The sequence below is a fragment of the Typopeltis vanoorti genome, chromosome 18 (assembly GCF_054136105.1).
Source record: "Typopeltis vanoorti isolate ZY-2024b chromosome 18, IOZ_Tvanoo_1.0, whole genome shotgun sequence".
NCBI lineage: Eukaryota > Metazoa > Arthropoda > Arachnida > Uropygi > Thelyphonidae > Typopeltis > Typopeltis vanoorti.
This window is the reverse complement of record NC_143566.1, coordinates 26,677,025-26,693,947: the sequence shown is the minus strand read 5'-3', so window position 1 is coordinate 26,693,947 and position 16,923 is coordinate 26,677,025. Positions and strand designations below refer to the sequence as shown.

The following is a 16,923-nucleotide window of genomic DNA, read 5'->3' as shown; positions in this document are numbered from 1 at the left end:
GCAAACAGTCACTCTGCTAGCTAAAAATAATACTGAGCTGCATCATTAACTTTAGCATTTATTCTAAGGCTAAAGAATTATGAAACTAAATTCTTACTTCGCTGTATACACAACTTTTATGTGTTAGATGTCCAACTAAAAATTCCAGCGAATGATAGGTGCTTGCTTCCTTCCTTCCTTAGAAAGGGGACACAAAGCAATTGAAATATCTTTAGAACAATGTGGTATTTATCATTTATCTATATCACTGTCTATAATAAATATATTTTTACACTTTCAGTTCCTAGATAAAAATTCAACAATTTTACAGTAACAATAATATCGGTATAAAGACCATCAAACTATCCAAACTGGGAGGTCAATTCCTATATAATTTCATCAATCAAGAATCAACAACCCTAAATATCACAACAGATTAGTAAATTAATCTGCCATGCCAATTTATGTTCTCACCATATGACTCAGCATTAAAAACTTTCCTATTACCAAAAGGCTTGTTTTTGAAAATTTGTGTATCATTAACTATAATTTATATTATTACAAAATCAATGTCTTTTTGCCTTCCTCTCCATCTTTTTTTGTTTCTTCTCATCTACTTCAGGTGGGGGTTGAAATATCCATGGAGAAAGAATATTTACCCATAACAAATAGAATGTTCGAGCAGGAGCCTGTTAAAAAAAATAATTTAAAAAAATGTAATTGTTGAGTTTTTTTTTAATTTTTTTTTGTAATAAAAAAAAGTGAGAATAGCTGGTAAAAATACAATTATTAACAAAACTTTAATAAATTAATAAAAGCACAAAATGAAATTAAAAGGTTATCAAATAAACTGAATAATGTTATTTGAGATATACATTTCAAAACATGGGCATGCTTACTACAAAGTATAAATTACAAAGTACAAATATTCAGTGGATATACACTGAATGCTTAAAATTTTAAATCATGAACTTGAGGCCTCAGGCTCTTAAGGAATGTCACCTTGTACTTGCACCACCTCCTGTGCAATATTTAACTGTGTAGGTTCCTTTCATCAACTTTCTCAATATTATCACCTCTTTTAATCTGCCAAGCTCTGCAGAACATCTTTCCTTAATCTGTCCCCATACTAAACATTTCAGAATTCGTTTGAAAAGTCTTAGTCACTTTCCACCAAGCACTTAATCTGGCATTATTACACAGATATTCTGCTGTCCAGATCTGTGCACAGAAATCCTGATTTATAAAGCCCTATACAACCTTATATAGTGTCATTGTCCTAAGTAGCAACAATTTCACTCAACATTCCCAAATTCACTGATTTCACCTTCAGGAGCAAACTTCCTTCAACAGAATAGACCTTATTCTATCTTTTTTTTTGTTCACAGTACACGACTTTACACTTAGTGACAATGAACTAACATCTCTATTCCTCTGCTCCAAGCACCAACTTGTTCAAATCCTCTTGTAACACTTCCACATCAGAGATTGCTGAAATTGCTTTTCCAATTCAGCACCATCAGCAACAAACTGAATATCTCCTCTCAAACTTTGAAATACAATACTGATATACATTAAACAGCAGTCACGGAATAACTGTGCTTGCTACCCTTCCATTTTTAGACACTATATACAACTTGCTATCTCCTATTAACCAACCAACTGTCCCTATTAGTATGCTATCAAATGTCTTCCATCCCTGTAACCAGGCAACCCAATGTTTATCCATCCTCATCCTACTCAAATTTGATAGTCATTTATCATTTCCTATTACCAAATGTGGTATTCTATCAAAAACTTTTGCAAAATTGAGAAAAACTGCATATAACTATCTCCACTGTTCACAGTACACTCTCACCCTACTACCAAATGTAACCAGAATACTGAAACAAGAACTTCTCTCAAAAATGCTGCTCTCCAGAAAACTCTATTCTCATCAAACCAAATTTGTATTCTAACTCAAACAAGTCTCTCTAACATCTTTACAATCCTTGGATTTTCCATTATGCAGTGGCATGGTCCCCCCCTCCACACACTTTTCTGAGAGGATGGTTCTTGTTACCAAATTCAATTTGAATAACCAAGTGTAGAGCACTATTATCAGCTCACTTGTACATTCCTTTAATATACATGGTGATATCCTGTCTAGTCTCACACACTTCAAGCTTAACTAAAATTTCAAGCACAACTGTTGGTATCGTCTCTCCTTTCCCACTGTTAGTTTAACACTATTTCCAATCCCCCCCCCCAACACACACTTTAAGCATGCTGCCAAAATACTCCGAACATATCTACTAGAAAACTTTAGTGGATATGACTAATGTTATCTCTAGAAGTGCTAATCTTCCATGTTTAAACTTTCTCTAGTAGCCACATAACTATAGGCTTCTCTAGGATTTCATTTTTCTGTCTCAGCCAATATCCTTTTATGTGCTAATTTCTCCTTCCTCTGTAAAGAGAAATTAGCACATAAATTAGCACAGAAACTAAACCTCTTGTCACTCCATGCCATGGAGAGCATGTTTTGTTTTTTATATCTTCTCCAGAAAACATTCTTCTCTGTTTCTGCATAATTCCATAAGTCACCCATTTCATCACTATTCTATTTATTCTCCAAATGACATTATCATTAGTAGCTGATCTTGAACAATGTCCAAGGTGCTGATCATATCATGGCAAGGCACCAATCTGTTTCCTTAGTTTGCCATAATCTGCTGCTACAATGTAATTCCACACACATCTCTTTTGTTCTGTGAAGCTTGCACCTGCCTAACTGCTTTCCGTGTCAAAACTACATGATCATGCTTACCAACTGGTAGCATCATGATGACTTCATCTATTTTCACCATATCAGACTATTATTAAAACCAACACTTTTTGCCAAAACATTGACTCGACCAAAAGTTGTGTAAGGTTATCCCTAAATGGATCAAGGAATTCATCCTTTTTTACTCAGCCATGTTCTTTCCTGTTTTTAATCAACACTTCCAGTGTCACTAATTATCACCTGCCTGTCACTCAGTTTCATCACAATGAACATTTCAGTCATTAATGCTATTTACACAATACCTATCACACTATGGCTTAAGTGTATTCACTGTGAATGCACTATGATTATCTCTGGCAACACATTCCACTCCTTCACCACTTTCCAAGCAAAAAAAAAAATCTCATCCTCATAACCTTACTAACCATACTATTACAAAACTTTCAAGAAAAACACCTCATCTCCCTACTAGTTATGTATTGAAAGTTTTCTTCTGCATTAATCTTATAAAACCCATTTAGGAAATCAGGTTTCTATCATGTTCCCAGCCATCCTGTTAACCATGATGCTAACTTCATATCCATTCCCAATCCGCTCTCATTTATATAACAGATTTCCATGAAGTATGTATCCTGTCAAATATCATTCCAAAATCTAGTATCATAGTACAGTCATATCCTTCATTCTTCACAAAGCTCTCATGAAAAGATTGCGGCATACTGTAAGTGGCTTGAAGCCAAAGCTCTAGCATTTCACTCAACTTATACTGCTGTAATGCAACAGCTGCAAAAAAAGGCTATCAGACTTTGAAAGGAAAGTACAGAAAATTTGCATCATACTCAGCTGGCAACTAAACCTTCTGATCTATTACAACAGGAGTCGCCAAACTTCTTTGACCATCAACCCCTTCAAGAGTTTCTTGACTTTTTATCGACCCCCTCTATTTTACTATTACGTAATTATAATAGGACAAGCAAAAAAAAGATGCTTATGTGAGTTTTTAGATTGTTTATTTTATAGTTACAATGTTTATTGTATGTATAATATAGTATATATTATTATATTACTTTTACTACTACTATTACTATCACTAGTAATATCACTGGTATTACTAGTGATATTAATAAACTACTGATATTAATATCATTGGTATTACTACCAGCCTTGCTAAACTCTTCAACATAGAGAAGTTCAGCTCATGAATGGATAACGATTGAATTATAATATGTATGTTGATGAATTTTAGAACATTAATGCTCACTTGTATGTCGATGTGCAAAAATGAGACTGGGATCAACACGTGCACGGTTCTTATTTACTTATACTTACATATATTCAATCTCACTCCTGCCGTGCCTGCCGGGCGGGAACCACTCAAATCCCTTTATTGGACGCCATTTTTGCCTACTTGATTGGCCTCCGTAACTATTTTCATGACCTTGCTCCATCTTACAGGTCCTATTTAATGTCACTGTTCCCATGATTCACTCTTAATTGCATTGTCATTCGGGATGGAGGTAATTAAAGTTAACTGAATAATCTCACTCCTGCCGTGCCTGCCGGGCGGGAACCACTCAAATCCCTTTATTGGTAAATACGCCATTTTGGCCTACTTGATTGGCCTCTGTAACTATTTTCATGACCTTGCTCCACCTTACAGGTCCTATTTAATGTCACTGTTCCCACGATTCACTCTTAATTGCATTGTCATTCAGGATGGAGGTAATTAAAGTTAACTGAATTAAATATTACCCATACAATGATGTCTTATATTTTTCTATCGACCCCTGGGGGTCGATGTTGACCACTTTGGCGACCACTGCTCACCAAGGTCATTAGGTAAAACTTCTGCTTTTCTGTGTTTCTACCTCGTTCTTTCTTTCTCTCACACACATCCAGATGGAACTATTCTAACCTCAGTTCCAAAGACAAAGCTGCTTTCCTAGCTTCATTATTCTTTTCCTTTCTTTCAATGAATTGAATGGCAAACAGCACTCATCACATCAGATTTACGGAATCTACTACCATTTAGATAAGAACCTTTAACAACATTAAAATTCTGCATTTTCACCTTTACATAAAGGTTATCTTCATTTTATAGTAAATAAATATAAATGTATTTGTTAGGGCCAAAGTCTAAAATCCACCAGTTTGCAAAATGGCTGGTTTCTTCATGTTGGTCATACTGATTGGCCAAAGTTTGATACACATGCTATAATTTTGTTATTTAGGCTTTGGCTGGCCAGTTCAGGATTTGGCCAATCACATATGACAAAAAACTCCAAAATTAACAGCACAGAAAACTTGCATTCTACTCAGCTGGCAACTGAACCATCTGGTCCCTCACCAAGATCATTGGGTAAAACTTCTGCCCATCCATATTTTTACTTCATTCTTTCTCACATATCCACACACATCCAGATGGAACTATTCTAACCTCAGCCCCCAGTTTTTTGCACACCTTCCCAAGGCTGAACATGTCTAAACATGTTGAAACATCAGCTAGCCAGTCGGTCCTAAAAACAGGATTCTGTAGTTTGGCTTGTGATAGTGCAAGAGGATTATATGAGTTGTTTTGTGATACTGACTGTGTTGTTTTCATTTTGTAAAATAACATTATGGCTTCAACTTTGGAGGGAGAAGGGCAGAGTAATGAAGCAAGTGGTATAACAGAAGCAGTGCATGATGTGAAATACAGTTTTCATGAAACGTTGAAATTGTTAAAAGATAAATGTGAGAAGAATGCGCTATTTATGATGGAGAAATACTATGAGCTTATTAATGAGTTGAAGGAAGTTAAAGCCAAAACAAAGAAAGTCAATATTGATTATCATCATTTAAGATTGAACATTGTTGTTGGTGGAAGATAAAAGTTAATGGTTCCTGTTAGTAAAAGATAATGCTATGAATTTGTGTTACATACACACTTAATTGCTTGATATTCTTCAAGACATTCACATTAAATAAGGACACAGGGCCATACACGGATGGGAAAAAAATAATTACACAATAAGTATAAAATAACTAAAGAACTTATCACATTATAGTTACAGCTTTTGCAAATTATATCAAACCAAAATGGTCATTCCTCACAAACATAGTTTCTAAGCTTATGATTTTTAAGGAATTTAACTTAAAATGTGGTCATAAAACCACTTAAGAACAAAAGAGCATAAGTTGCATAAAACCTGTTAATTATTTTCATTATTATTGGAGCCTCAAGTGTGTTGCAATTGGTCAATGGAAGAGCATTTTTAATCAAAGTAATAAATGAACTTAATAGTATGTGGCCTGAACTGAAGATGGTATATGGTAAACCAAGACATAGCCAAAGCAAGGTTCTATAGAAAGAGCTAACCAAGATATTCAATAACATTATTATAACATGGATGCCTGGTCTTAGATCTATTAAATTTATGAAAAATCACTGTACTACAGAGGTATATAGCAGTCAGCTTATGAGACCTTGTTTGGCTGCAAAGCTTAAGTAGGTCTGAGTTCACTTAACATCTACCAAAAGAAATTGTGGACAAGCTTGTAACAGATGATCTAGCAAGAGCAGAGAAAGAAATGGAAAGTAGCATAAATGTCACAATATTGAAAATTATGACAACTTAACAAATTATGAAAACAAGACAGCCTATGAAAATTAACCAAAAAGCACTAAACAATGACAAGAAAATATTATGTGCAGTATATACAAAGGAATACACATCTGCCCATCCTTGTGACTGTGAGCAGCCTATTTATCTGTGGAGTAACATCTGAAGAAGAAGAAAATGAAAGCTATGGAGGGAAAGTTATATAAACTCTGTAAAAACAGAGCGCATATAATTTGTGCATAAAAACAGATTCGAACTACAAAAATGCTTAAAAAAATTGATGTCAAGATGCCACCATTTAATGTGGGAGACAATATTCACATCTGCATACCTGATGTCTACAGAAGTCATGACAATCCAAGAAGTGTGATTGTGGTGGTTATGAGAGTCGAACATATTTTTACAAACTAGGGACAGAGCACAGTGTGCTTAAAAAATTATAAAAGTGAATTTTCTCTCATAAGTGAGAAGTTTATGAAGCTGAAGTCAGTGTATGGAGAAGAAAGATTCCTTAGAAGCATCACATCCAGTCACTCAGTGACTGGTAGACAAGGTTAGACTCAGTGCATCTACACTCAAAAGTGCTCAACAAACTATTGGGCAATTTCAAGTATCACGGAAGCTTATCATGTTGCAAGAAGTAGAGGTATGGTATATAAAAAGTTCAACAAATTCATGTAATTTTGCAATTAAATTATTATTAATTATAACTAAGATGAAAAGCCAAACGGCTATTTTTTCTGCCGAGGTTGATAATTAAAGGGGATAAAAATCCCTTATTGTTTTTCAGCCAGTATGCAAAACTAAGATCGAAAACTACGATCTAAACGTTTCATGCGGCGGATCCAAGCGTAAGTGACTACTTGATAGTGCCACACCAAGGCAACTCGAAGCAAAGGTGGAGCAAGCTCCCTCACTATCCTTGATATTTTCTCATAATATAAAAACACACAGCTCCTAGGAGTTGTAGAACTGCTTTACGTTATGATTACTTTGCATCGAGTTGCCTTGGTGTGGCACTACCAAGTGGTCACTTACGCTTGAATCCGCCAACAGTTCGTCGGCATGAAATGTTTAGATCGGTTTTCGATCTTAGTTTCGCATACTGGCTGAAAAACAATAAGGGATTTTTATCCCCTTTACTTATCAACCTCGCCAGAAAAAATAGCCTTTCAATTTCAAATCCTCTGTACACTCTGGTGTCCTGCACCAGGGAGACAACATCACTATCAACAATAACATAGTCAATGAGACTTTTCTTATTCCTTGCCACTTCTCTCCATGTGAATTTATGCACATTTTTATGTTGGAACATGGTGTTAGTAATAACCAGTCCATGTCCTGAGCAGAAATCCAACAGACATTTGCCATTATTATTAGCTTTGCTCTTTTCTCCAAATTTTCCCAAAATATTTTTGTATGTCTCACAATCATTTCCTACTCTGCTATTTAGATCCCCAACAAGGACCAACTTTTCATTTTTCATTGTGTCAGTTGCTTTTTCTAAAGCCTCAAAAAATTCCTCCACTTCTTCCTTAGTAGAACCTTCTGTAGTACCATACACACAAATAAGCATTGTCCAGTTCCCCATTCTCATATTTGCCCACATTACTCTACTTGAGACTGACTGCCATTCAAGAAGATTAGCCTCGTATTTTGTGTTGAATACTATGGCTACTCCTTCTTTTCCTTGATTGTCATTGCCTGAATATAACATTTTGTATTTACTGCTCAGAAAGATCTCACCAGTTTTGGTCTTTTTTGTTTCAGTCACCCCTATTATGTCGATCTGGTACTTATCTAATTCCTCAGCTAGCTCCATTTCTTTGCCATTCAGGCTTCTTACGTTGATAGTACCGATCTTTAATTCTGGTGATGTTGAGTTGGGGTTTGTTTTCAGATTTGTTCAGATCTGTGATCCCATAAGGGAATAAATAGCATTTTCAACTATACTTTTGAAGAAGATGCAAGTGAGCATAAGGTAAAAAAGATTTCTATTTAGCAACAATGCACCATGCACAGTGGCAATAGCACATTCAGCGGCAACCTCCCTCGGCAGTCGGCACGTCTTCAACAATTCCTCTGTTGATTTTGGGTTTGAGAAATAGGTTATTTGTGTATTTATCATTAAATATTTCATGATATTTTGTGCAACATGGCCCCTACACTCCCAATCAAAAAACTAGTGAAGAATCACAGAAAAAGAGTAGAGTAATCGATTTGAAACAAAGTTGCAAGTTATAAAGCAACATGAAGCTGGTAAGCCCGTGAATGTGATCACACATGACTTCGGATGGTCTCATTCTATAGTGACAACCATTTTGAAAAATAAGAATAAAATTGTAGAGACTGTGAAAGGATCTGCTTCCATCAAACCAGCGATAGTGACGAAGCAACGACAAGGTTCTACTTGGATCGAGGACCTGAACTAAAAGCGCATAGCCCTTAGCACTATGACCATAGCCACTAAGGCGTTGTCTCTCAAGGAGAAAGCAGGACCTGATTATGACTACGAATTCAACGTTTTTTCCGGTTGGTTCATGAAATTAAAGCAGCGCTTTGCACTGCATAATGTGTAAATGTATGATGAATCTGCAAGTGCTGATGAGAAGGCTGCGGAGTTTGTGGAGAAATTGTATAAAATTATTACGGAGGAAAATTATTTGCCACAGCAAATATTCTCCAAACACCACTTCATTGATCCAACTGATGGATCAGGGAGTTCTTGCAGTGTTTAAGCCTTATTATCTATGGAGAGCTTTTTCACAAGCTATTTCTACCACTGAAAGAAATGACCAGACTCATGCAATTCTGGAAAGCATTCAATATTTATCATTCTATTAAAAATATTGCTGTGGCTTGGGACGAAGTGACCTATCAATGCATACTGCAACATTTTTTCTTTTGTACCTAGTACAAAAATCCTGCGAGCCAAAGTAGCTCGCAGGATTACATGGTTATTGAAGAACAAACTAACAAGTTGACGTAAGGAAGTCATCATTTCTCTTTATAAGGCTTTAACATGGCAACATCTAGATTACTCTGCACAGGTCTAGTCACTTAGGTTTTTTTTGGAAATGAGGAGGTAATGGAGGGGCATCCAGTGGAAAGAAATCAAGATGATCAGTGGTCTGTAGCATGCTCCCTACAGTGATTTTGTGGGTTGCAGAAGCTGGTGATAAGAAGAAAACCAAGATTTGGCAGAAATGTATTACTCGCTAAAAGGGTTTTAAATGTATGATACAGAAGAAATTTTTCAGTGCTTGGCTAGAGGGCAGAACAAGGGGAGGTGGAAACTAAGTATAATTAGTGAGGGCCTTAAAATTTTTGCTTGAGTGGAATGGGTTGCAAATCTAAGTGCTTTGTTGATGAATGTGTTCAAGGAGAGGTATAATTAGCATTTTGTGAATAGTTTCAGATCCTATGATGATTCCACAGACCCCCATAGAGATTTCCCATATAACTAGTTGTGGTGGAGGGTGGTAGATGGCATTGGTGGAGTTGTGGTTTGTTGTAGTTGGTGGATTCGTGGAAGCAGAGGGTTATGGTGTGGATGCCCTCCCTGGAGATGTCACATAATAATAATAATAAAATAATAATAACAATAATAAGCAAAAGTTGGTTTTAAGTATCAAACTGAAATTACTATCCAGTAAATGAAAACAAATGAAAATTAAGCAAAAATACTTCGAATTGATATATGTTTGCAGTCTACCTTCATGTTTGCGAACCACTTTAAGTAGTCTGCAGACATGCAGTTTATGATCATCACTGGCTGAATACTGTGAATGGTTCCAAATATCATCATCATCATCATCAAAGTCCTGCCATGTACCCTCAAGGGGTGTACAGGATATGATAGTACTGCATGAAAAAAATTACATCATTATTAATTTCCTATCTACAATTTTTTTCCAAATCAGTCTGTTACTTGTCAAGACTCCAACATTATCAGATCTTATATTTCTATCATCTAAAGCACTTTGTACCATATCAATCCACCTATATCTTGGTCTTCCTCTGGGTCGTTTTGCTGCCAACCTGGCAGAGAACACGTGTTTTGCTAATCTTTCCTCGCCCATTCTGTTTAAGTGACCATACCACCTGAGATTAGCTCTGCTAACGCATTCCTGGATGCAGACAATGTCAAGTTCTTTCCTAATATCCTCGTTTTTAATATGATACTGCCATTGATGCCATCTGTTCATGCCTATAATTTTTCTCAGGACACTCATATCTGTGGTCTCTAGTCTTTGGTCAAGTGTTTTACTTCTGACCCAGCTCTCAGATCCATAAGTTAAAACTGGTTTGAACACTGTCTTGTATACAGATAATTTAGTGTTCCGACTAATTTCTCTCTTATTCCATATGAATTTATTCAATCGACTTCCCACCATACCAGCATTGCTGATTCTGTTGTCTATTTCTATATTTAATTTACCATCTTCAGTAAAAATCGTGCCTAAATAGCTGAAATGTTTTACCTGTTCCACAGGTTCTCCGTTCACAATACAGTTGACATTTTCAATGATTCTGCCTATTTTCATTGTTTTTGTCTTTTTATTGCTTACCTTCATACCATATCTATTACAACAGCTATTCAATTTAGTCAGAGAATCTTGCAGACTTGTAGCGGATTTATTTAGAAGTATAACATCGTCCGCATAAAGCAAAGAGCTGACATTAACATCTCCAATTTTGATATCATGTTTAATACCACTTTCCTTCATAATGTGATCCATATAGATAATGAATAACAGAGGGGATAATGTACATCCTTGTCTCACACCAGATTTAACATTAAACCATCTTCCTGTACTTGCTTCAATTCTAACTGCTGACTTACAACTCAAGTAAAGACTAAGTATTGCTTGATATAATGCCCCATTGACACCATATAACTGCAGCGTATTAAATAGCTTCTCTCTTGGCACCTTGTCATATGCCTTTTCCAGATCTACAAAACTTAAATACAGATCTTTGTTATATTCCCATGCTTTCTCAACTATTTGTCGTAAAGTGAACATCTGATCCTGACAGCCTCTATTTGGCCTGAATCCAGCTTGTTCTTCACCAAGCTTTTCTTCCACAATTCTTCTCAACCGTTTCTCAAGTATACTTGCATAGATCTTGCCAGGAACACTCAGTAGGGAAATACCTCTGTAATTCTCACATGCAGTTTTATTTCCCTTTTTATATATGGGTACTATGAGAGCTCTACTCCAATCATCGGGAATTCGTCCCTCTGTCCAGGCTTTCTGAACTATGCAGTGCAGCCACTGTAAGACTCTTATACCACCATACTTCAGCATTTCTGGTCGAATATCATCTACTCCTGCTGCCTTTCCACATTTCAAGCCTTTGATGGCTTTTTCTACTTCAAGTATGGATATGTATTCTTGACTGCATGCCTGTTCAGTGTTTTTTTACCACTGTGCTGTCATCACTGCTTGTTTCATTTAGCAGTTTTTCAAAGTAATTACTCCATACTTCAAGGATATCTTTTTCTCCCGTTTTCATGTCACCTTTATCATCTCTAATTCCTTTTACAGCACTCTTTCCTCCATTCTTAAGCTTCTTCAACAACCTCCAGAATATTTTGCCACCTTCTTGATATTTATTTTCTATATTCTTGCCAAAGTCCTCCCATGACTTTTGTTTAGCTAGTTTTACACACTGTTTAGCTTTCTTATGCATGCCTGTTCAGTGTTTTTTTACCACTGTGCTGTCATCACTGCTTGTTTCATTTAGCAGTTTTTCAAAGTAATTACTCCATACTTCAAGGATATCTTTTTCTCCCGTTTTCATGTCACCTTTATCATCTCTAATTCCTTTTACAGCACTCTTTCCTCCATTCTTAAGCTTCTTCAACAACCTCCAGAATATTTTGCCACCTTCTTGATATTTATTTTCTATATTCTTGCCAAAGTCCTCCCATGACTTTTGTTTAGCTAGTTTTACACACTGTTTAGCTTTCTTACATTTGTCTCTGTATTCTGTAAGAGTAAAAGCTGACTTATTTGCCAGGAACTTTTGATATGCTTTCTTCTTTTCCTTCACTGCCTCTTTAACTTCCCGTGTCCACCAGGGAGTTCTGATTTTTTTATCATTGCACACAACCTCACCACATGCCTCTCTGGCAGAATCAATCAATGATTTCTTCAGAGTTTGCCACTGAATCTCCAATGTTTGATTCCTGTTCTCAAACTCTTTCATTTTCTTTTCAATAATCTTTCTGTATTTTAGTCTACAGTTCACATCTGAGAGCTGCTCAACTTTTATTCGCTTTAAAACTTTCTTACATGTTATTCTTTTCAATATGAAATTCAGTTTTATCCTGCTCAAGACTAAATAGTGATCCCTTTCAATTTCAAATCCTCTGTACACTCTGGTGTCCTGCACCAGGGAGACAACATCATTATCAACAATAACATAGTCAATGAGACTTTTCTTATTCCTTGCCTCTTCTCTCCATGTGAATTTATGCACATTTTTATGTTGGAACATGGTGTTAGTAATAACCAGTCCATGTCCTGAGCAGAAATCCAACAGACATTTGCCATTATTATTAGCTTTGCTCTTTTCTCCAAATTTTCCCAAAATATTTTTGTATGTCTCACAATCATTTCCTACTCTGCTATTTAGATCCCCAACAAGGACCAACTTTTCCTTTTTCATTGTGTCAGTTGCTTTTTCTAAAGCCTCAAAAAATTCCTCCACTTCTACCTTAGTAGAACCTTCTGTGGGACCATAAGCACAAATAAGTCTCATTGTCCAGTTCCCCATTCTCATATTTGCCCACATTACTCTACTTGAGACTGACTGCCATTCAAGAAGATTAGCCTCGTATTTTGTGTTCAATACTATGGCTACTCCTTCTTTTCCTTGATTGTCATTGCCTGAATATAACATTTTGTATTTATTGCTCAGAAAGATCTCACCAGTTTTGGTCTTTTTTGTTTCAGTCACCCCTATTATGTCGATCTGGTACTTATCTAATTCCTCAGCTAGCTCCATTTCTTTGCCATTCAGGCTTCTTACGTTGATAGTACCGATCTTTAACTCTGGTGATGTTGAGTTGGGGTTTATTTTCAGATTTGTTCCAGTAGCTGACTTTTCGCTGTTCGCCCTGGTTCCCTGGCGAAAACAACGGGGGCCTTGTTTAACTGGGCAAAGCCCCAGCCGGCATGAAATTTTGTCATGTTGTACCATCATTCTATATTTTGGTTTAACCAATAAGAATACAATTTGGTCGGCTAAATCCCAAATTGCTAGCCCATCCTCGTCCGTTCAGTATCCAAGTAGATACCCAACGGGGTGCACCACGAGAAGGTGAGGATTGGACATTAGGTCAGAAGCCCTGGTCGGTTCTCCGCATTCCTTTAAAGGAGGCTATGTGGAGGTCTCCTCTCAGTTATACAGCTTTGACCCTTAAGCACCCCAAATGGTTCCAAATAAAGTAGTGGCAACACTGTCAGGAGACGTAGTTGGTAACTTAAATGTTATTCTTAACAGAGGCACTAGTTGTATGTACTGTACATGCATACAAGGTAATACAGTCCATTCTAATAAGTGCCTTTGTGTGGGGAAATGGTTAAAGTCAACATCTCAGTGTGGAATTCTCTAAGGTATGTTCATATGAATTAGAACAATGATCCTGGATCAATTTCCAGGTTGCACAAGGTAAAACTGCAAGCAACTGTTATCATGTGTTCTACCATACTGGACTGTTACAAGATGGGTCAGTGCATTTCATACAGAGAGAGAGAGATCAATCAAATGGTAATTGCCATGCAGGACTACCCTATTTCAGATAAACATGTTGAACTTGTTTGGGGGACTCCTCGTGAGTGATCAGTGATGGACTGTACACCATTTGGCTCAGGAAACTGGGATAAGCCACTAAAGTGTTTGGCACATCCGAAAAGAGAGGCTCGGTATGCTCAAAATTTCAGCTCCTTGGGTTCCGCATCACTTGACTGAGATGTAAAAATGACACAGGTATGTGATTGCTGCCCTCCATCTAGAATGATATGAAAATAAAGAGCATGCATTCCTGAATCATGTAGTAGCCGTTGATGAAACTTGGGAAAGGGGTTATGAGCCTGAACTGAAGAGACAATCCAATGAATGGCATCATTCAAGGTCACCCCATCCAAAGAAACTTTGCCGGGAACCAGCAAAGTTTAAGTCATGCTCATAGTCACAACGTTCAAGGCATCATTCATCATCATCATCATGCTATGCTCCAAGAGGAAACTTAATGCACAGCACTATCGATGATTTCTGGAGTTTCATTTGTATCTGTGAATGGCTTTACGGAAAAAGCAACCACATTTTTTCACAGGTTCTTCTCCGTGCTTGTTGCATGATATCACATATTGGACAGGTGGCAGTAGTATTGGAACATCCTCTGCATTCACCGGATATCAGTCCTTGTGACTTTGACTTGTTCCCCAAAATGACAGAACCTCTTAGAAATTTGCAATTTTGTGATATGCAAGAGGTTCTTCGAACAGTAGGTCACACTGTCACTGATATCAACAGACAACAGTCTGCTGATGATAACCAGAGGCTCCAACAAATTGAGAAACGTGCAGAACTTGGCAGGAAATTATGTGGAAGGGATGTATAAACTTGTATACATCCCTACATATACTATTACCTTGGATACTATTTTACTTTTGTGCACATGTTGCTACTACTTTATTTACAACCCTCATATCATACTAAAATGCATAATTAAATTCAATATGATCTAAGTTACAGTATAAAAAAATAAATAGAACTTACCAAGAACCAAAACAACCAGAAGTAGTTAGATATGAGTGACAATAATTGAACTGCAGCTGTCAATATAATGAGGTCTTTTAAATTTCTGCAACAAAATAAATGAATCATAAATAAATATCAATTCAAGAAATAATGGTATTAAAAATTTCCTTACATTTTTCACTTTGTTTTCTTGTCAAAATGGCCCTTCAAAGGCCATTTCTTGTTATTAATAGAGCTCAGTCTACTGATTTATTTGGCACAAAGTGCACCATTATATACATCAGTTCAAAATAACTTACTAAATAAGGCTATCTGCAGCATATGATGCAAATTTCATTTTATAGAATCCAGTATGATTTAATGAATGATGGTCATCAAATTCTGTCTCCAAGATTGCAAAAATGCTATAAAAGTTTAAGACATATTAAGCAGGTACATATTACTATTATTATTATTATATGGGTATCTCCATGGAGTCAGAAGACACACTGCAGGAAATCCACACTAACTTGAACTCGTTCACTGTCAGGGTATTCACAAATAATTCTAATTCCACTCACTCACTCACTCACCACTCTCAAAGAAAAAATTCTAGTCTTCACACTCTTAACACAACTTCAAGGGGGAGATCTCTAGTTCTCAATTCATCAATACATGACAAATAAAGAGAACTAGAAATTAATAACTATGTTTCTTTCATGTCCCCTTCATTTCTGCCTATCAACCACACTTTACAATCCATACACCTTCAACTTCTCCTTATAGGGAACATTTCAGATACCTGTCACCAGCTTGGTCACATCTCTGAATCAGGAGTGCCACCTCCTAATTCCCAAGAAATCTAGTTAACCAAATCTGTCTGCACAGTAGTAAAGATGCAGCCAAATCACAGCCTTACCTTATAAAAAATGATAAGTTCCCTGTCTTTACTCATTAGCATGTTTTTTTTTCAACATCTAAGTAAACCTTTGAGCCTCTTTAACAACCTTTGCAATATTCCCTCTGAACTTCAACTCTCTGTCCACCATTACCCTAAGTCCCTAGCATCATCAATTTCCCCAATTCAGCACCATCAATGTGATATACAGTATGTAACCTTTTCAACCCAAAATGTATAACCTTACATTTTGTAACACTATCAATGATTGTCAATTTAATTTGCCCAATTTATTTAAATCATTTTGCAGGCTATTACATCACCTTTATCAACTATTGCTCTCTCCAGTTTTATATCATTAGCAAACAACTGAATATCCCCCTTCCTTAAATCTTTCAGTGTATCATTATAATATACAAATTAAAGAGCAGTGGCCCTAGTACAGAATACTGAGGCACTCCACTAGTCACCTCATGACAGACACTCTCTGGTGTTGGTCAGCCACCCTCTAACCATATCTATTTCCATTTGCTTCAAACTTTGTGATAGTTTTTCCTTATCTAATTCTACTGTCACTCTGTTTATAAAATGTTAGCAAATTACTAAGGCAGAACATACCTTTAACAAGGCCATGCTGCCCACCACAGAGTACGTACTGTACACTGCTTGGAAAGAAGTCAATGGACATGATAGTGTGAAGAACAAACAGCCATGATGCCCACCTTAATAAGATGTAGGACCTCCTTTCACTGCAATGACTGCAGCAATCCTATGGAGCATACTTTCCACAAGAATATGATGGCAATCAATGGGAATTTGGAACCATTCCGAACATGTACGCATTGATCTCACCTGACACTCCAGTTCATCCCACAGATGTTCAAAAGGGTTGAGATCAGGGTTCTGTGGAGGCCAGTCAAGTG

At 36.6% G+C, this 16,923-nt stretch overlaps 1 protein-coding gene across 1 annotated transcript in view; it reads right to left on the bottom strand.

Annotated features, from left to right (window-relative positions):
• Window positions 1-222: 222 nt before the first annotated feature.
• The window catches only part of LOC150096561 (transmembrane protein 208), an 89,904-nt gene continuing 73,203 nt past the window's right edge, over window positions 223-16,923 (bottom strand). The window contains exons 5-6 of the mRNA XM_090408470.1: window positions 15,142-15,226; window positions 223-668 (exon numbers count right to left, since the gene is read on the bottom strand). Coding sequence (XP_090264596.1) covers window positions 546-668; window positions 15,142-15,226 — 208 coding nt within the window. The 3' untranslated portion in view covers window positions 223-545. The remainder of the gene's footprint in view (window positions 669-15,141; window positions 15,227-16,923) is intronic.